Below are 22,008 nucleotides of genomic sequence, written 5' to 3'. Positions count from 1 at the left end.
CAGGTACTCCATCGGATATAAGACATGGAACAGGTTAGCTCAGGAACAGGTCCTTTGGCCTACAATGTCTATGCAACCAAGACACCAATTTTAATGAATCCCATCTGTATGCACATGGTCTATATCCCTCCATTTCCTGCTTGCACAGATTTCTCTCCTAATGCTTCTTAAACATTGCCAGAGTATCTATTTCTACCACTCCAGGTACTTGCCATACTTTTGTAATTAAACTTTCCCTCTTTTGCCTTGAGGCTATGTCTTCTCATATTTGACATTTCCACACAATCTACACCTATAAGAATTTTATATACTTCTATCAGGTTGCCCCCTCAGCATCTAACAAGTTTATCCAACCTATCGCTATAATTAATACTCTCAATCCAGGCAACATCATGATGAAAGTCTTTTGTAGTGTCTTCAAATCCTCCATATCCTTCTTATGCAGTGGTCATAACTGTACACAATACTGTAAATGTGGCCCTACCAAAGTTTTATACAGTGGGAATATGACTTTTCACTTTTACACTCAGCATTCTTATAAATGAAGGCGTGAATGCTGAACACCTTCTTTATCACCTTATCTACTTGTGTTGCCACTTTCTGGGAGTTGTGGACTTACACTCGAAAACCCCTTTAACATTGGCGAACCACTAAATTGGCGGTTCAATGAACCGTTTTAAAATACCTGTTCAGCCGCTCCCACTGGACCAATGTTAACTGGTTTTGATTCCCCTGTACAGCAGAGCTCACAAGGGTCCTGCCTATTACTATGTACTATTCCCTGACATTGGACCTCCCAAAATGTGATACCTCCCAAAATGTGATTCCTCACACTTGTCAAATTAACTTTCAACTGTATTTCCAGGTTATCTAAATCCTGCTGAATCCTTTGTAAACTCTCTTCACTATGCACAACTCCACCAATGTTTGTGTCATCTGTAAATGTACTGATCATCCCACCAACAAATCAATCCAAAACATTTAGAAATATCTCAAACAGTAAATGTTCCAGCACTGATCCTTGCGCAACACCACCACTCATGAACCTCCAGTCAGAGAAACACCCTTCTATCACAACCCTCTGTTTTCTATGGCCACGCCGATTTTGAATCTAATCGACAACGTCTCCATGGATCCCATGTGTATTAATCGCTAATTCCCTCCCACATCCCAAAGATGTACTCAGAAGTTAATTTCCCACTGTAAAAGTGACAGCTGAATGTTATTCGCCATTAATTAGAGAAAGGGTTGTGGGGAAGTAGGATTGCTTTAAGAGATGGCATAGAATTGATGGACTAAATGGCCTCTGTCAATAAAAAATGTATATCTAATTGAGGTGGCTAAAGGAGTTGATGGGGTAGAAGGAGAGAAACTATGTTTTGTTCTCCCGGCCCAGAGAACAAAGCATTCTGAGTTTAAAATGAGAACAAGACTACACAGGGATGGTGACAGATGTGCATCTCTACAATTGACATCCCTTAAAAAAACATAGCAGACTGTGGAAAATTTTCACTATCATATTTGTTGTTTGGTAGAGGTACTGAGAGATGAGGAACCAAACTGGAGGAGATGAAGTGTAGTCATTATCTAATTGAATAATGAGGCAGGATTGATAGGGTCCAACACTTGCAAATGCAAGAAGTGAGTCTGCAGCATGAAATGGAATTGCCACTAAATCAGCTCAAACTCTTAAAATCAGTCGGAAAATCCATGCTAGAACTACTAATCCATTTTCCAGCAGCAAACCTTAAGGGTACCGTCCTCACTAACAGTGAGGAATAAACAGTCATACTTGCATAACCATGTGGAGATATCTGCATTATTAAACTCAAAAACACCTTCTACTTGAAATCGTCAGCACGCACAATTCAAACAGAAATAGCCCGAAGAGTGGAAAATAAGCAAATAAAATGTTTGAACTTTTGTTGTTATTACAAGAAAAAAATAAGGAAGGCTGTATTTTACAATATGTATCATGTTACAGTGATTCCAAAAATCAAAAATTACAAGAATTCCTGGCCTTTTTTATCATAAATTTCAATGATGATAATAAACTCAACCTTTCGTGATATACAGCCTCTCTGCTAATGTAAGCTTTAAAAAAATTAAATATAGATAAAGGAAAATATTTAGTCTTATATTGTACAGCTACTAATTTTAGGATTTCCCGCAGGCTTTACAGCTAATATTTTATTTAGAAGTGTTGTTATTGCAACAGTTGGAGGCACAGAGGACAAATGTGTACCTCATCTATGTCCCTCATGATGTTATCTCTGTAAGATCAAGTCTCAGCCATCTTCACTTCAGGGAAAATTAGACCCAACCTATCTAGTCTCTCTTTAGAATTCAAGCCTTCCAGTCCCAGTAACAAGCTTATCAATTTTTTCTTCATTCTTTCCAGCTTATGGGAGGGATGGGCAAAAACCATCTGCTGTCAAGGTTCTACCAAGCAGCTTATTGTCACCTCATTGTCAAAGGGAATTGACTCTCTTCCACCCCTTGAGTACATATAGAACACTACAGGACAGCACAGGCCTTTCAGCCCTTGATGTTGTACTGACCCATATATTCCTTTAAAAATAATACTAAACTCTACCTGCCTCATAACCATCTACTTTTCTTCAATTCATGTGTCTATCTAAGAGTCTCTTAAATGCCCAAAAAATTTCAGCCTTCACCACCATCCCTGGCAAGCCATTCTTGGGACCCATAATTAACTGTGTAAAAAATCTTACCCTTGATGTCTCCCCTTCACTTTGGACATATGTCCTCTGGCGTTTGCTATTCCTGCTCTGGGAAAAAGGTGCTGGCTGTCCACCTTATCTATGCTTTTCAGAATCTTGTAGACCTCTATTGTCTCCTCTTATCCTTCTATGCTCCAAAGAGAAAAGGCCCAGCTCTGTTAACCTTGCTTTATAAGACTTGTTTTCCAATCCAGGCCACATCCTGGTAAATCTCCTCTGCAGCTCTCCAGAGCTTCCACCTCCTTTCTATAATGAGATAACCAGAACTGAACATAATACTCTTAAGTGTGGTCTTACCAAAGATTTGTAGAGTTGCAACATCACCTCTCGTCTCTTGAATTCAATACTATTAATGAAGCCCAACATCACATTGGGCGTCTTAACTATCCTATCAACCTGGACGGCGATCTTGAGGATTTATAGATGGACTCCAAGGTCCCTCTGTTTAGCCACACACTTAAGTAACCGACCATTAACCCTGTACTCGGCCTTTCAAAATGCATCACCTCACACTTATCCAGATTGAACTCCATCTGCCACTTTTCCACTCAACTCTGCATCCTGTCTATATCCTTTCATAACTTACGACAACATTCAGCACCATCCACAACTCCTCCAACCTTTGTATCATCTGCAAACTTACTGACCCATTCTTCCGCCTCTTCATCCAGGCCATTTATAAAAATCATGAAGAGCAGGGGTCTCAGAAAAGATCCTTGCAGAACTCCACAAGTCACTGACCTCCAGGTTGAATACTTTCCTTCCACTACTACTCTATACTTTCTACATACAAGCCAATTTTTAAATCTAAGGTTCTATCATTCCCATGCCTCATGACTTTCCAAACTAAGGGGTCCTTGTCAAACGCCTTACTAAACTTCATTCAGACCACGTCTACCACCCTACCCTCATCAATTTCTTTTGTTACCTCCTCAAGAAATTCAATTTGGCATGAGCTTCCCTTCACCAAGCCATGCTGACTATCCTTGAGTAGACCGTACTTCTTCAAATTCTCATAGATACTATCCTTAAGAATCTTCTCCATTAGTTTGCACACCACAGACTCATTAGTTTGCACACCTCTTCCCTCACTTCCCCCAGCAACCTGGGGTATATCAGTTTTAATGATTTTAAGAAGATCCCATATTTCCACTTCCTTAATCTCAACATTGTCCAGCACAAAAACCTGTTCTATTCCGGCCTCACCTTGATCAAGGTCCTTTAGTAAAAAGTGAAGCAAAATATTTATTTTGGACCTCCCCGACTTCCTCCACCTCCAAGCACATATTGCCTTCTTTATCCTTTAGTGACCCCACCTTCATTCTCATCCTCCTTCTAGTCATATATGCATAAAACACCTTGGGGATTTCTTTAATCCTACATGCCAAGGACAGCTCATGCCCCCTTCAAGCTTTCCTCAGTCCTTAAGCTCCTTCCTGGCTATCATATACTTTATGAGCCTTTCCTGATTCCTATATCTAATGAATGCTTCCTTTTTCTTCCTGACTAGCTGTCTAACCTGTTTCTTCAGCGACAGTTCCCTTTTCCTACCATATTTTCCCTGTCCTGAACCCAGCATGTGTTCTCTAAACTGCCTCCACATTAGTTCTGAGCTTTCACCTTTGAACATCTGTTTCCAGTTTTCTAGTTCCTGCCTCATGCCATCGTAATTAGCCCTTCCCCAATTAAATGCTTTCCCATTTTGTCTGCTTTTATCCTTATCCATAGCTATACTAAAGGTCAGCGAGTTGTGGTCACTCTCACCAAAATGCTCACCCACCAAGATGTCCACCACCTGACCAGGTTCATTACCCAGTCTTTGATCGAGTATGGCCTCTCCTCTCATTGGCTGGTGCACGTGCTGTGTCAGGAATCCTTCCTGAACACACCTGACAGATTCAGTTCTATCCGTCCCTCACATTCAGGAAGTACCAGTCAACGTTAGGGAAGTTGGTCTCTCATAACAACAACCCTGTATTTTTTGCACCATTCCAATACCTACCTGCTCATCTGCTCTTCTGTGTCTCAAGGGCTATTTGAGGGCCTATAGACTACTCCTCATACAGTGATAGCTACCTTCCTATTTCTGACATCCACCCACACCATCTCAGTTGACACTCCCTCAGCAGCATCCACTCTTTCTATAACCATGATATTATCCCTGACCAATAATGCTGCTCCCCCACCCCTCTCTTACCTCATATACTATTCCATTTTCAAAGTAGGTCAACTTCAGTAGGTCAACTTCCAATAGAAGTGACCAAACAACTTTTCTGTCTTAAACACAAGGGACAAACACTTATCCCAGAAGGTCACACATCATCTTAAGAAACAAAGGGACACTTAAATTCTGGAAACATTCACCAGGAAGGATAGCAAAGTAAATGTTTTGGGTTAAAGACCCTTTGTCAAAACTGGGAAGGAAAGAAGTTGTTAGTTTTAAATTGAAGTGGGTGCAGGAGAGAGGGATATAGTGGGTCTCACTTGGGTTGACGCGATAAGGCATTACCATAAATATTCGTGTATAATGCGAAAAGAATTTCCCCCTATTTCCCCTCAAAAATAGGGGGGATCGCATTATACACGAGAGTAAAATTTTAATTTTTTTTCCTGTGGGTGGTCGAGCGGTAGTCGGCAGCGCAACTCAGGAGGGCGAGCGAGCGAATGGTAGTCAGCAGCATGACTCAGGAAGCCGGGTGAGCGGACGAGCGGAGGGATGCCAGCGTGACTCAGGCGGCCGGGTGGGCGGGCTAGCGGAAAAACGCGAGCGAGACTCAGGAGGCCGGGCGAGTGGAGAGACGTGAGCGTGACTCAGGAGGCCGGGCGGGCAGGTGAGTGGAGAGACGCCAGCGCAACTCAGGCGGGTGAGGGGAGGGGGGTTGTATTATACATGGGGGTAAAATTTTCCCCCATTTTCCCCTCAAAAATGGGGGTCACATTATCCACGGAATGCATTATACACGAATATTTACAGTATATTTACTTTTTTAAAAACTTTGAAATAAATAATTATTTTTTATATGAAACAAAAACAATTTTAATAATATAACCCTTCCCTTGTGAAGTTATGATTAAACATATATATTCCATTAATGCATGAAAGAAAGGATAGCCAAACCGTAAAATGGGATCCAATAATCTTGTAAATTCTGTAAATAATTAAGGAAAAGTCCCCATAAATTTTAAAAATTAAGGTTCATTACATTGATAGAGCATCTAATTTTTTTTCCAGAGTCAAACTTGCCATCACACATCAATAAAATATTTTTAAAAAGCATGCATCACATCAGGAGGGACAGCATCCTTCCATGTCATCTACATAAATCTTCTGCCAATAAGAAGAGCAAAGACAACTACATGGGATTGTACCCCAGACAAATTTAAATCAGCTGACTTACTTATTCCAAAATAGGACAAGAAAAGGATTCGGAGCCAAATTAACATTAAGAACTAAAGATAAGGTGCAGAAAATACTTTCCTAATAATTGGAAAGCAAGGAACATGAGCAAAACATATGAAATAATGTACCTTAATCAGTCTTACATCTATCAAATTTTCATGAGAAATTAGAATAAAATCTAGCCAATTGAACTTTGGAAAGTAATCTTGATGTACTACTTTAAATTGCAATAATGAATGTCGGTGGCCCCTATAGAAGAGGAATTAACCCATTTCAAAATAGAATCCCATGAAGCATCAGAAAATTCTTGTTGAAAATCTGGCTCCCATCGTTTCTTAGTCTTGTCCAGGGCATTACCACTAGCTATCAATAATATCTCATAGAGAACTGCGAACAACTTTTTAGTGTTATTAGTAATTTTAGTATTAACATTATAAACTTCTCTTATCATCCTTAATTCCAAACCTTGAGGGAGTTTTAATACTAAGGAATTTCAAAAGCTCCTAAGATGATAAGGCATTGATGAAGCCAAAGGTTATAATGAAGGCCCTTGGAGAGAAAGCAAACACAAGTGCATGTGAAAGCTCTGAAGAGTTGTAGAAAACATATTAGAAGCTCTGGTGGAGTCAATGGGAGAAGAAAAGCAGGGCCGTTGCACAGATAAAGTGAAAATTAATTACATATGCAGCCTAAATGACAAAAACAGGGAAACCTACCTTCCCAAAATCTTACATTGATCCTAAAAGGCTGAAACATGTACATATAGAAGATTAAGTGTGGGATCTCAAGAATTTGCTGAGTCTCAAAGTACCATGGAAGTAGGTCACAGACCAACAGGTCAGAATGGCAGTAGGATGACGAATTAAGGTCTCAGGCAACGGCCAGTTCTTTCAGTGTTTTGAATTTATCTATTTTGCACAGATTCTGAAAGAAAAAGCTACATGGCAACTCAGATGGTTCAGTATTCACCCTAGATTTCAATATTTGTTAACGGAATGACTGAGAACGTTCTTTCTCAAAGGAAAAAGATAAAAATTAGCTCAGGAATCATCACGATTTTTATTGGTTTCCCATATATTCTCATAGCAATTAATATAATGCAGTGTAATATTAATTTTGACTTTGATATATGTATTGGGATCTGAGAACCCTCTGGCTACCACCTTAAAATGGTCTACCCCCCCACCCCCCCACCATCATAGTTTTCCACCCAAACCCACCCAACCATCTTAAACAATGAAAGCCTGCAGATGCATCTTAAATGTTACTCTTCTTTTGAAGTACAGTTTTGTTATAAAATGTGCAACTTCTTTAAGATCAATGTGCGTGATAAACTTGCAGCCTCCACATGGAACCAGTCCTTAGCATGAAGGAGTCGTCTAATTCAAATTGAGTTGAATTAAGACATCACTATTAAGACTCATTCAGAGCCAGCTCTCCAGCGCTTGATGTCCTGTTTCACTGAAACTGCCAAAATGTTTGACCTGGAACTCAGCCTGAAGAAAACTGAGGTCCTCCATCAGCTAGCTCCCCACATTGACTACCAGCCCCCCCACATCTCCATCGGGCACACAAAACTCAAAACGGTCAACCAGTTTACTTATCTCGGCTGCACCATTTCATCGGATGCAAGGATCGACAACGAGATAGACAACAGACTCGCCAAGGCAAATAGCGCCTTTGGAAGATTACACAAAAGAGTCTGGAAAAACAACCAACTGAAAAACCTCACAAAGATTAGCGTATACAGAGCCGTTGTCATACCCACACTCCTGTTCGGCTCCGAATCATGGGTCCTCTACCGGCATCACCTACGGCTCCTAGAACGCTTCCACCAGTGTTGTCTCCGCTCCATCTTCAACATTCATTGGAGCGACTTCATCCCTAACATCGAAGTACTCGAGATGGCAGAGGTCGACAGCATTGAATCCACGCTGCTGAAGATCCAGCTGCGCTGGGTAGGTCACGTCTCCAGAATGGAGGACCATCGCCTTCCCAAGATCGTGTTATATGGCGAGCTCTCCACTGGCCGCCGTGACAGAGGTGCACCAAAGAAGAGGTACAAGGACTGCCTAAAGAAATCTCTTGGTGCCTGCCACATTGACCACCACCAGTGGGCTGATATCGCCTCAAACCGTGCATCTTGGCGCCTCACAGTTTGGCGGGCAGCAACCTCCTTTGAAGAAGACCGCAGAGCCCACCTCACTGACAAAAGGCAAAGGAGGAAAAACCCAACACCCAACCCCAACCAACCAATTTTCCCCTGCAACCGCTGCAACCGTGTCTCCTGTCCCGCATCGGACTTGTCAGCCACAAATGAGCCTGCAGCTGACGTGGACTTTTTACCCCCTCCATAAATCTTCGTCTGCGAAGCCAAGCCAAGAGATTAAGACTCATGAAGGCATTCTGTCTAATATCAGTCTGTAGTTCTCATGATGCTGCACAAATTTTGCATATGTAATTAAGTTTAACTTGATATCCAATACAGCCTCTGTTAAAAGGCAGGGGAGGTCTGAAACAAATTAATTTAGCACTGGTAGCAGTTCAAATAAAAATGTCAACCAATTATTCCACCTCTGTTTCTGAATAGACCCAAGACCAAAATCAATAGATAGATGGATAACATGCAAGGTGTTTTATCACTTTCACACTTGGTTGATTTATACTATTGATTTAATTTGTGCTTGTGTGTGTTTTTCTCCCTCAGGTTCCAGTGCAGTTGCAAAGAGGGATACTATGGTATTTTATGTGAGCTGGATGTGAATGAGTGTGAGCGTCTACCTTGTCTCAACAATGGCAGCTGCTATAATTTGCCTGGAGGCTTTCAATGTCTCTGTCTCCATGGATTTACAGGTACAGGAAGGCAACATGAATGTCAATACTACAGATGCACTTCACTGTCTCTCTTATATTACAGAAAGCTACACCAACGCACCATGCTAAAGGATGCATTGGCACATAATGTATTTCAGACAATCCCATCTAGTTTTGTGATTTAAAATCCCTCCACGACCACAACCTTTCTAATCTGTAACTTACAAATATCTGCAATTTTTCACTCTTGTTCTTCTCTCTGATGCATTCTTGATTTTTCTCTCTCCATCTTTGATGGAGAAACCATCGTTTGACAAGGCTCTAATGTCCACAACTCCCTTCCCTCCACCTCACTTCACTTTAGCTCCTTAAAACCTAGCACTTTCTCCAGAAATTTTAATGTGGTTTGACATCATTTGTTTTTGCAAATACAGCTACAAATCCCTTAAGGCTATTTCACCATGTTATTGATTATTAATAATATAATTATTGTCCATTGGTGCATTATTCATTCAAATTCACAGAAATGGGCTTCCTTCCTCTTACATTCTGCATTGCAATTTGAGTCATAATAATTTTGAAACAAATTAAAGCTGAAAAACATGGGCCCTTTGAGATTAAGATCTGACATGGACACCCTAATTCCCAATGCTACAATTGCATTTTAGGCACTTGTTCAGTATGTTACAAATTATTATTTTCCATTCTTCCAAACTCTACTGAGAATAATAACTCCTCTAGATTACCCATTTTGGGAATGTAAAACTATATTTGTTCTTCCAATAGTGTTTTGAAATATTAGCCAAAAGCCTACTGGGAATAAGCTATTCAGACAAGCAAATCTGAGACTTTCTCTTTTTTGGTTTCAGTCTAAAGGCAGAGAGATATGTGTATCGATAGTTTAATTTGCTTAACATCTTTGATTGTTACGCACACTTTGAGAGTGTTTAGATGTATCGTTTGTGGAGACTTGCATAGGCAGACAAAGGCTGGAGGGACTCAGCAGATCAGACAGCATCTGTGGAGAGAAGTGCACCGTCATTGTTTTGGATCGGAATTCTTTATCGATAGAGGGTCACAAACCGAAGCATAAACTGTCTGCTTCTCTCCATGGATGCTGCCTGACCCGGTGAATCCCTGCAGCTTCCCTTTGTCTGCTCAAGATTCTAACATCTGAAGTTTCTGTGTCTCTCGATTACAAAGGGCACATGTCATGTCCAGGTTTGTTACTTTACCTCAGAAGCTTGCACTGGTGGATACCCTCTGTTTTCTACTGGAAGAGTATAGTATGTTATTTGGTGGTTATTGCTCCAAGTGTGATTACCCTTGTTTTGTTTTAACCAGTGGAAAGCTCGATGAGAGGAAAGCCATCATTTTCACTTTTCTGAAATATGGTGGTGTTCCCATGCTAATCGTTCTTCCAGTTTGAAGCAATTCATTGACAAGGTTTCTTGAGAAGACCTTTTGCAAAACTGTCTTGACAAGACAAGTAAGAGGTGCATGCAATGATATGTGCCCATTGCAGCTATTTATATTGGGTTTGTGTCAGTGTTATGTAGGAATGGAAAATGAATCCATTCACTGTGAAATTAGCAGTCACACGTTTGGATAATGAAGAGACAGACATTCAAATCAATATGTCAGTTCTTACTATTTCCTGTGAAATATGTAGCTGTTAATAAGAACTGTGTTGTTTTCTTATTGTTGTTGCCACTTGCAGGTTGCCCTGAGGGAGCACTTTGATCAGGAACAGGTGCATAAATATATGTTTAAATCAAAACATAGTTTTCAGTTTTTCAATCCCTCTTTTTTTCTCATTGGCAGAATACTGTTAGCATTGGAAGTGTGTAGAATGGCTTACATCTTCTTCACTAAGTTGGAAAGTTCAGAGGAAGCAGGATTTTGAATGTCAGCATGGACCTCCAATAACCAGAATGCATGCTTCTTTATGATATAAGCTGTGCTCACTATCATGGTAGATACATCCACTCACCATTTTATTGGTATATGTGCTCACTATCATGTTCATACATGTACTCTCGATGATGTTGATGCATTTATAGCTCTCACTTGCCAGATCTTTGCAGAGAGCTGTGAAATCAGGGAGTGCAAGCACTAGTTTGATGCCAGATATGACATTTTGGAATCAGTTTACATTCTCTACCTCACACAATTTCTGATGAAAGGACATGGACTTGAAATGTTGACATGATTCCACTCTTTACAGATGCTGCTTGGTTTTGATCAGTTTTTACAGCATTTTCTGATTTTATTTCAGATTCCCAGCATCTATTATATTTTGTTTTTATGGTATAGAAAGAAGTGCTGGAAACAAATGTGCATTAAAAATGCTTTTAGCAAGGTTTTGCAAATTAATCAATTAGTGACCAATCTGGATGGAAAATAAACAATTGTTGTGGGCAAATAAAGCCCTGCTGATATCAGCACAAACCCTCTCAATCCACTCTCAAGACAATAAGAACATATAAAAATAGGGAATTGCAATTGGCTTAACAAAATTTGCAGTGTCATATCATTTGGCATTTCTCAGAAGCCTTTGTAGAAATGGTACAAAAAGCTACAGACAAATACTTGATCAAAGTAGTAGATTTTCAAGAGCATCTCAAAGGATGTGAGAGATTAAGACAAGCAGAAAAGTTCAGGAAAGAAATTGAGACCTCAATGTGTAAGCAGCTGAAGGGATTTGGACATGAGAATTTGAATGATAAAACTGAAGTATAGCCAGACCAGGAGACCATGGTGCACAGGATTTTGTACAAGTTACAGTATGGTTAGCATGTAGTGATCGAGTGCTAGTGATCCTCCTGACCACTAGAGGGATTTGAAAACTAGTTTGTTGCAGCTCAGTTGGATTCAAGATGGATTCCTCCACACGGTACTAAGTGAGTTATTTACCTATTAAAGTATAGATGTTTTAAAAGAACTTGTAAACAAGTTTATTTATTACAATAAATGAAACATCACATGGTACAAGGAGTGTGCAGAGTGAGAATCAGTCATTATCAGCAGAGATGTGGAGAGGTAAAGGCTCCTGATGCTGCAAATTCAACTGGAATTGTCAACCATGAGTGGAGGTTGTTCAAACAAAGATTCATACTGTAGCTGCAAACTATTGGGCTCTATAGCAAACCAGATGCACGGAAGATTGCACTGCTACTTACTGTGGACCTCAATCACTAGAGCATTTCAATAAATTTGTTTTTGCTGAGGCAGAAGACCAGGGAAAGTTCGACAAGGTTATTGAGATGTTTGATTAACACTGTTCATCAAAAAATGAAATGTATGAAATGTACATGTTTCACTCACACACGCCGCTGCAGGGAGAGATCTTTGATACTTTTTTAACCAATTTGAAATTAAAAGCAAGAGCATGCAATTTTATATCGCTGCAAGATTCAATGATTCATGATCAAATTTGGGATTATTGATAAAAAAGTGAGAAAGAAGTTGCTACATGAAGCAAAGTTTGCCTTAAACTGGAGCTGTGAGATATGCCACGCCAGTGATTTAGCTCTGCAGCATGCAAAAAAGTTTAGTGAGAGTAAAATACCAGTGAAAATGAAGGCATAGTCGTAGCCACAGTGTTGGGACACACACACACACACACACACACACACACACACACACACACACACACACACACACACACACACACACACAAAACATGAGCTAGAGGAAACAACAAAAAGATGGAGAGATATTCAAGTGCAAACATTGTGGCACTCAACATGCACCAAAACAATACCCAGCCTATGGAAAAGCCTAATAATTACAAAGGGCAGAATCACTACACAAAGCAATGTTTTTCCAAAGGGTAACAAACCAGAACTAAAAGTGTGCACACTATAGAAGAAACTGCTCTCAGTGATACACTTTTCGTAGGCATGGTCATGCAGAAAGATTCTAAACCAACAGATACTGAATAGCCAAGCGTGAACGGAGTCGAGCAGAACAAGTGGACGGTGTCGTTGCATACAAATTAAACAAATATACTTTTCAAGCTGGACACAGGGGCAAAGGGTCAATTTGATCTGTGAATGTGACATCACAGTGAAGATTGTGTGTGTGTGTCCACAGAAGCATATATGCAAATGCACGTAACATAACATATAACATAACAATTACAGCACGGAAACAGGCCATTAGGCCCTTCTAGTCCGCACCGAACCAAACACCCCTTTCTAGTCCCACCTCCCTGCACAATGCCCATAACCCTCCATCTTCTTCTCATCCATAGACCTGTCCAACCTTTTCTTAAATAATACAATTGACTCCGCCGCCACTATTTCTCCCGGAAGATCATTCCACACGGCTACCACTCTCTGAGTAAAGAAGTTCCCCCTCATGTTACCTCTAAACCTCTGCCCCTTAATTCTTAACTCATGTCCTGTTGTTTTAATCTTTCCTCCTCTTAACGGAAATAGTCTATCCACATCCACTCTGTCTATCCCTTTCATAATCTTAAATACTTCTATCAAATCCCCTCTCAACCTTCTACGCTCCAAAGAATAAAGACCTAATCTGTCCAATCTCTCCCTATACTCTAGATGCTTAAACCCAGGTAACATTCTGGTAAACCTTCTCTGCACTCTCTCCACTCTGTTCATATCCTTCCTATAATTAGGCGACCAGAACTGCACACAGAACTCCAAATTAGGCCGTACCGATAATGAACTTAGATGTACATATATATTTGTAGGGTCATGTATATATGTGTGGTGCTTGTGTATGTGATTTGCATGTGTGTGCATGTCATGTGATTAGTGTGTGAATTTTTTCATCAGCGTTTGATGCATTTCTGAGTGTCTCTCAGTGTGTGTCCAACCCAAAGGTTTTATTCTCATGTTTTGCTTCTGTTTTCACTTTGTGTTCTTGGAGATAGTCTGAAAACCTGCCTCCTAAGGTTGTTTACGTAATCTCCAGGATACAACTGAAGCTTCAGGATAAGCATATAGATTTTTTTTGCAAAATATCAAAAGGGCTGACAAAATAAATTTGCGAAGGTAGGGAGGTAGATGTGGTGTATATAGATTTTAATAAGATGTTTGTCAAGGTCTTCCATGGTAGCTTAATTCAGAAAGTCATAAAGCATTGGATCCATGAAACTTTGGCTACTTGATTTTCGAATTGACTTGCCTCAAGAAGGCAGAGGTCGGTAATAGATGCTATGTGTTCTGCCCAGAGGTGATTAGTGGCATTTCACAGCGATCTGTTCTGGGATCCCTGCTATTTGAGATTTTTATAAATGATTTGGGCTAAGTACAGGGGTTGGTGTGTAAGTTTGGTGATGATATGAAGATTGGAGTTGTGGATAATGTTGTTTGTTGCAACAGAATGTAGACAGGGTGCAGAGTTCATCCAGAAAGTGTGAAGTGATGCCTTTCGGTCAGTCAAAATTGAAGGCAGAGTACATGGTTAATGGTAGGATTATTAACAGTGTGGAGTAAGAGAGGGACCCTGGGTTCAGATCCATAGATCTCTCAAGGTTGCCACACAAGTTCATAGGGTGATTAAGAAAATGTATGGTGTATTCAAGAGCCATGAGATAGCTCTATAGCTCTACAAAACTTTTGTTGGACCACACTAAGAATATTGGTTTTAGTTCTTCATGCTTCATTCCTGGACAAATGCAAATGCTTTGAAGAGGCTGCAAAGATTTACCAGGATGTTGCATGGATTGGAGAAATTGTCTTATGAAGCAAAATTGACTGAGCTAGAGGTTTTCTCCTTGGAGCGATGAAGGATGAGAGGTGTCTTAATAAAAGTATGTAAGATTATGAGGGACAAAGGTAGAGCAGACAGCCAGCAGCTTTTTCTTGAGGTGACAATAGCAAATACCAGAGCATATCTGTTTGTGAGGGAAGGAAAGTTTAGGAGAGAAGTCAGAGGCAAGTCTTTTACAGAGAGAGGTGTGTGTCTGGAATTCATTGCCAGGGTTGGTGCTGAAGGCTGGTAAAACTGGGACATACAAGAGACTGTTGGATGAGTATATAGTTATGATAAAAATAGAGGATTATGAGTGTGAGAGAGGGAAAGATTACATTGTTATGGAGTGATCTTACATAGGTGGACCAAAGGGCCTGCACTGTGCTGTAATGTTCTATGTTCAAATGTCAATTTAATGTATGCATGTTGTTTATATTATGACATTATTATATCTCATGCAGACCCGTTGATTCAATATTTATATTCTCATGCACACATTCTGGAAGGGTGTTTCACAGAAAATACAGCTGTCGCAGATTCAGTCTGTATACTGGCTTCCTTTGCTGAGTGTGCCATTTTAATTATGGTTGAGTCCCAAGCATATTATTAGTTATTGATCTGATGGAGTGACATCCTGACTCAACTTATTGTTGAACTCCAACCTTCATTGCTGAGTTCATATCATCACATATCTCATCAATATACCTCTTGCAGCTTCTCACTTGTTCACCCTGCTGTTGTGCATGATCCAGAGATCTCACTTCAATCCATAGAACGCGACAGCACAGAAAACAGGACATTCAGTCCTTCTTGTCTGTGCTGACCATTATTCCGCTAGTTCCATTGACCTGCTCCTATTCCATAACCCTCCAGACCTCTCCCATCCATGTATCTATACAATTTATTCTTAAATCTCAAGATCGATCCCACATTCACCATATCAGATGGCAGCTCATTCCACATCCCACCACCCTCTCAGTAAAGAATTTTCCCCTTATATTCCCCCTAAACCTTTCCCCTTTCAGCTTAAAACTATGTCCTCTCATATTTATCTTTCCCAATCTGTTGAAAAAGCCTACTCGCATCCACTCTGTCTATATCTCTTGTAATCTTGTAAACTTCTATCATATCTCCCCTCATTCTTCTTTACTCCAAGAAATAAAGTCCCAACCTGTTTAATCTTTCCAAGTAACTCAACTCCTGAAGACCCAGCAATATCCTAGTAAATCCTCTCTGCACTCTTTCAATCTTATTGATATCCTTCCTGTCATTAGGCAACCAGAACTGCACATATATTCCAAATTTGGCCTCATCAATATCTTAAATAACTTCAACATAACATCCGAACTTCTACACTCAATACTTTGATTTATAAAGGCTAAAATGCCAAAAGCTTTCTTTACAACCCTGTCCACCTGTGACACCACCTTCACGGAACAATGTATCTGTATTCCCAGATCTCTCTGCTCCTCAGCACTCTTCAGTGCCCTACCATTTACTGTCTATGTCCCACCTTGGTTTGCCTTTCAAAAATGCAACACCTCACACTTGTCTGGATTAAACTCCATCTGCCATATTTTGCCCCATTCTCCAAGTTGGTACAGATCCCTCTGCAAGGTTTGAAAATCTTCCTCGCTGTCCACAACACTTCCTACCTTTGTGTCATCAGCAAACTTCATCCAGATCATTGATATAGACAACAAGCAACAATGGACCCAACACAGATCCCTGAGGCACACAAATAGACACAAGCCTCCAAGTGTGAGAGGCACCATCCACTACCACTCTCCGTTTTCCACACAGCCAATTTCGAATCCAGTTTACAACCTCTTCATGGATACTTAATGTCTTAACCTTCAGAACTAACCTCCCATGTGGGACTTTGTCAAAAACTTTAATAAAGTCCATGTAGACATCATCTATAGTCTTTCCTTCATCTACCATCTTGGTAACCTCCTTGAAAAGTTCAACAAGATTTGTAAAACACAGCCTACCACGCACAAAGCTATGCTGACTGTCCTTTATCAGCCCATAGCTGTCATATTTCCTATCTCTCAGAACTTCTTCAAATAATTTACCTACTTCTGACATCAAGCTCACCAGCCGATAATTACCTGGTTTATTTTTGGAGCCTTTTTTAAACAACGGATCAACATGAGCTACCTCCAATCCTCCAGCACCCCACCCATGGGTAAGGATGTTTTGAATATATCTGCCAGGGCCCCTGCAATTTCTACACTAGTCTCTCTCAAGGTCTGAGGGAATGTCATATCCAGTCCGGCGGATTTATCTGGCTTTATTCACTGTAAGGCAGCAACCACATCCTCCTCCTTAATCTCCATATGTTCTGTTTGTTTCCCTTCCTTCCTATGCCAGTTTCCTAAGTAAATACTGGTGCAAAAAATCTGTTCATGATCTCCCCCATTATGTGAGGCTCCACACATAGTTGACCACTCTGATCCTCAAGGGGACCAATTTTTTTCCTAACTATCCTTTTAATATACTTGTTGAAACCCTTTGGGTTTATCTTCACATTATCTGCCAGAGCAACCTCATGTCTTCTTTTGCCTTCCTGATTTCTTACTTGAGCATTTTCTTGCATTTTCTGTATTCTTCAAGTACCTCATTAGCTCCTTGTTGCATATGCTTGCTATACATCTTCCTCTTTTTCTGAACCAGATCACCAATATCCCTTGAAAACCAGGGTTCCCTATGCCTGTTAACTTTGCCTTTAATCCTAAAAGGAACATACAAGCTCTGCACTCTCAAAATTTTGCCCTTGAAGGCTTTGCACTTGCTGAACACATCCTTACCAGAAAACAACATATCCCAATCCACTCTTCCTAGATCCTTTCTCATTTCCACAAAATTTGCTTTCCTCCAATTTTGAATCCCAGCATGAGGACCAGACTTATCCTTTTCCATAATTAACTTGAAGCTAATAACATTAAGGTCACTGTACCCAAAATTTTTGCCTACACATACATCTGTCACCTGACCTGTCTTGATCCCTAATAGGAGATCAAGTACTGCATCCTCTCTCATTGGTACCTCTTCATATTGATTTAGAAAACTTTCCTGAACACGTTTCACAAACTCCAAGCCATCTACCACTTTCACAGTATGGAAGTCCTGTTCAATATTTGAAAAGTTAAAATCTTCCACTATCACAACATTCTGCTTCTTACATCGGACTGCTATCTCTCTACAGATTTGCTCTTCCAATTCTCTCTCTGTTGCGTGGTTTATAATGGTGGTGCGCTGAGGTAACAGCAAGCAAGTACAAAACTCAAAAGACTGTTCAACAGGCTTTATTCAGATAAAAGTCTGAACACTTTGGTGGCTCTCATGTGACTGGCTCAGGAGGGGCCGACTCGGGTCTATATTGACAGCTGGCCAGGTGGAGTCAACCCCCTAGGGAGTCTATTTAGGTTGACTGATTGACAGCTGGCCAGGTGGTCTTCCTGTAGGTACAGAGATCATCCCCTGCAATAGCCGGTGGTCGTATCCACCACAAGAATACAACTCAATCAGTGTGGTCACTTAGAATGAGGCTTGATATGACCTTTCCAAGAAAAATCAGTGTCAGCTCTCTGGAAAGTCAATTTCCTCACATCCAAATGAAAGTCCTCAGAGGTTTGATTCTGTACTCTCATGTTTATACCAAATCTACAGTAGTATTTCTCAATCTGTGGTTCATGGGTTTGTTACAGATGGTGATGCAGCAAATACAAATATTGCTGTATTAAAAGCAAGTAATACATAAAACAAGGCTCAAAACACATCATCATTAGTCCAGAAGGTGCAGCAGTATCTGTACTTTCTAAGGAAGCTGAGGAGGGCAAGGCTGCTAGCGCCCATCATGAGAATCTTATACAGGAGCACAAATGACAGTACCCTGTCTAGCTGCATCATTATCTAGTATGTTGAGAGGATCATCCTTTCCTCTGTATATGACATTTACTGCGAGTGCTGTCTCAAAAGGGTTGAAAATTTTTTAGTTGACCCTTTCCATCCAGCGTTCAAAATCTTTAACCCACTATCATCAAGAAGGAAGTATAAGAGCATCAAAATCAGGACTGCTCGCCTGGGGAATAACTTCCTTCCTTTTTCTTTGGCTTGGCTTCATGGATGAAGATTTATGGAGGGGTATGTCCACGTCTGCTGCAGGCTCGTTGGTGACTGACAATTCCAATGCGGGACAGGCAGGCACGGTTGCAGCGGTTGCAAGGGAAAATTGGTTGGTTTGGGTGGGGTGTTGGGTTTTTCCTCTTTTGTCTTTTGTCAGTGAGGTGGGCTCTGCGGTCTTCTTCAAAGGAGGTTGCTGCCCGCCGAACTGTGAGGTGCCAAGATGCACGGTTGGAGGCGATATCAGCCCAAGAGATTTCTTTAAGCAGTCCTTGTACCTCTTCTTTGGTGCACCTCTGTCTCGGTGGCCAGTGGAGAGCATCCTGTGACTATGAAAATCAAACAAACATGTGGGTATAAGAATAATTCAAGTGGTTTATGGCTGTTAAAAGTTTGAGAACCATTGTTATAGATCTTTGTGAACAACAGGCCAATGTAGAAAGCTTTAACAATGGTCTCTTATGCACATTGTCAGGATGTATGCCTTTGTAATTTGGGATGATGATAATTTTCTCTATTTTAGAACATAGAGATAGAAAAAATGGCAGCGCTGCTGTAACGCTGCCTCTGGAGCGGACCCATGTAGATGGGGAGTGGAGACACAGCACTCCTGTGGGGTCCAACCGCCCAGTCCGACTGCTGTTAGCTCTGTACAGGCTTTGAACAGTCTGTTAAAGGAGGTGTTGGCAGTTTTACTTAAAATCCCGCAACTGCAGATTCTGCACCCATGATAGTGGCCCTTATGACGGTTCCAGTCTCCAGGGAGGCAGAAGACTGGCACAGGGCACCAGAAAATGGGGAGACCATCCCCCATCCGAAAAGGAGAAGCAGAGGAGATGACCCAGCAGCGGAGACAACCCAAGGGTTAATGACCACAGTAGTGGTCCAATGAGGATTACTGTGGCTGAAGGACTCACACAGGTGGCGGGCTGTTGGTGACTTGAGGCAAGGAATTCACGTAGGCTGTGGGCTGCTGGAGACTGTGGTCAAACGTTTTGCACCAGGCTGCAGACTGCTGGAGACTTGCTCGAAACTGGCTGAAGGGTCCCAAATATCGGAACCAGGATGCAAGAGGATGCTGAGAATGCTGAAGAGTTCCTAATCCTATCGGAGCTTTGCATCTGGAGCTCGGGTTGCTGATGGTTTAGACTGGACTTTGAGTCGCTGCAGGAGCACTAGAGGTAAAAGTACAAATACTTGGTGAGTCTGGGGGGAGCTCTGTCTGTAAAAGGTGCTTCAGGCAATTTCTGCCAATGCCAAATCTATCTGCCTTACAGCAGACAAAAGGGAATTTTGTGTAATAGGGTACTATTTTAATTATATGACAATAAATTGAATCCAGAATCTTGAAATCTACAGCACAGTAAAGGTTCTTCATCCCAATGTTGTGCTGACAAAATAACTTACTCTAACAATTTCCTAGAATTTCCCTACTGCACAATCCTTCATTTTCTTTTCAGTTCCATTTATCTATTTCATCATCTCTTAAAAGATCCCATTGTACCTGCCTCCATCATCGTTGTCGAAACCTCTTCTTGGAGCTGTCTGAGGGCAAAGACCATGTCAGTAGTTCCTCTGTTTGCGCGAAAGCTGCACTGTGATTCTGGGAGAATATTCTCGGCGACACTAGGTATTATTCTATTTAGTAGAATCCTAGCGAAGATTTTGCCTGCAATGGAGAGCAACGTGATTCCCCTGTAGTTTGAGCAGTCTGATTTCTCGCCTTTGTTTTTGTACAGGGTGATGATGGTGGCATCACGAAGATCCTGAGGCAGTTTTCCTTGGTCTCAACAAAGCTTGAAAAACTCATGCAGTTTGGCATGCAGAGTTTTGCCGCCAGCCTTCCAGACCTCTGGGGGGATTCCATCCATACCTGCTGCTTTGCCACTTTTCAGTTGTTCGATTGCCTTATATGTCTCATCCAGGGTGAGGACCTCATCCAGCTCTAGCCTTAGGGGCTGTTGAGGGAGCTGGAGCAGGGTGGAATCTTGGACTGAGCGGTTGGCACTGAAAAGAGATTGGAAGTGTTCTGACCATCGGTTGAGGATGGAGATCTTGTCGCTGAGGAGGACTTTGCCGTCTGAGCTGCGCAGCGGGCTTTGGACTTGGGGTGAGGGGCCGTACACAGCCTTTAGAGCCTCGTAGAAACCCCTGAAGTCGCCAATGTCCGCGCTGAGCTGGGTTCGTTTGGCGAGGCTAGTCCACCACTCATTTTGGATCTCCCGGAGTTTGCGCTGAAGATGGCTGCATGCGCGACGGAAGGCTGGTTTCTTCTCTGGACAGGACGGCTTTGTAAGGTGAGCCTGGTGGGCAGCTCGCATCTTTGCCAGCAGCTCCTGGATTTCCTGGTTGTTTTCGTCAAACCAGTCCTTGTTTTTCCTGGAGGAGAAGCCCAGTACCTCTTCAGTGGATTGCAGTATGGTAGTCTTCAACTGATCCCAGAGGGTTTCAGGGGACGGGTCCGTGAGGCAGGTTGCATCGTCGAGCTTTGCTTTGAGGTTTGCCTGGAAGTTTCCTCTTGACGTCCTGCTTTGCGGAAACTTCCAAAATGTTTGGCCTGGAAGTCAGCCTGAAGAAAACTGAGGTCCTCCATCAGCCAGCTCCCCACCATGACTACCAGCCCCCCCACATCTCCATCGGGCACACAAAACTCAAAACGGTCAACCAGTTTACCTATCTCGGCTGCACCATTTCATCAGATGCAAGGATCGACAATGAGATAGACAACAGACTCGCCAAGGCAAATAGCGCCTTTGGAAGACTACACAAAAGAGTCTGGAAAAACAACCAACTGAAAAACCTCACAAAGATAAGCGTATACAGAGCCGTTGTCATACCCACACTCCTGTTCGGCTCCGAATCATGGGTCCTCTACCGGCATCACCTACGGCTCCTAGAACGCTTCCACCAGCGTTGTCTCCGCTCCATCCTCAACATCCATTGGAGCGCTTTCATCCCTAACGTCGAAGTACTCGAGATGGCAGAGGTCGACAGCATCGAGTCCACGCTGCCTAAGATCCAGCTGCGCTGGGTGGGTCACGTCTCCAGAATGGAGGACCATCGCCTTCCCAAGATTGTGTTATATGGCGAGCTCTCCACTGGCCACCGTGACAGAGGTGCACCAAATAAAAGGTACAAGGACTGCCTAAAGAAATCTCTTGGTGCCTGCCACATTGACCACCGCCAGTGGGCTGA

The 22,008-nt window shown here is 41.7% G+C and overlaps 1 protein-coding gene across 1 annotated transcript in view; it reads left to right on the top strand.

Moving 5' to 3' along the window:
- Nucleotides 1–22,008, top strand: part of eys (eyes shut homolog) — a 986,043-nt gene that overhangs the window by 197,493 nt on the left and 766,542 nt on the right. Inside the window, exon 12 of the mRNA XM_069886108.1 lies at nucleotides 8,852–8,997. Within this exon, the coding sequence (XP_069742209.1) occupies nucleotides 8,852–8,997 (146 nt within the window). The remainder of the gene's footprint in view (nucleotides 1–8,851; nucleotides 8,998–22,008) is intronic.

This window comes from Narcine bancroftii, chromosome 6 (assembly GCF_036971445.1).
Source record: "Narcine bancroftii isolate sNarBan1 chromosome 6, sNarBan1.hap1, whole genome shotgun sequence".
Classification (NCBI taxonomy): domain Eukaryota; kingdom Metazoa; phylum Chordata; class Chondrichthyes; order Torpediniformes; family Narcinidae; genus Narcine; species Narcine bancroftii.
This window is presented reverse-complemented; position numbering and strand designations above follow the sequence as displayed.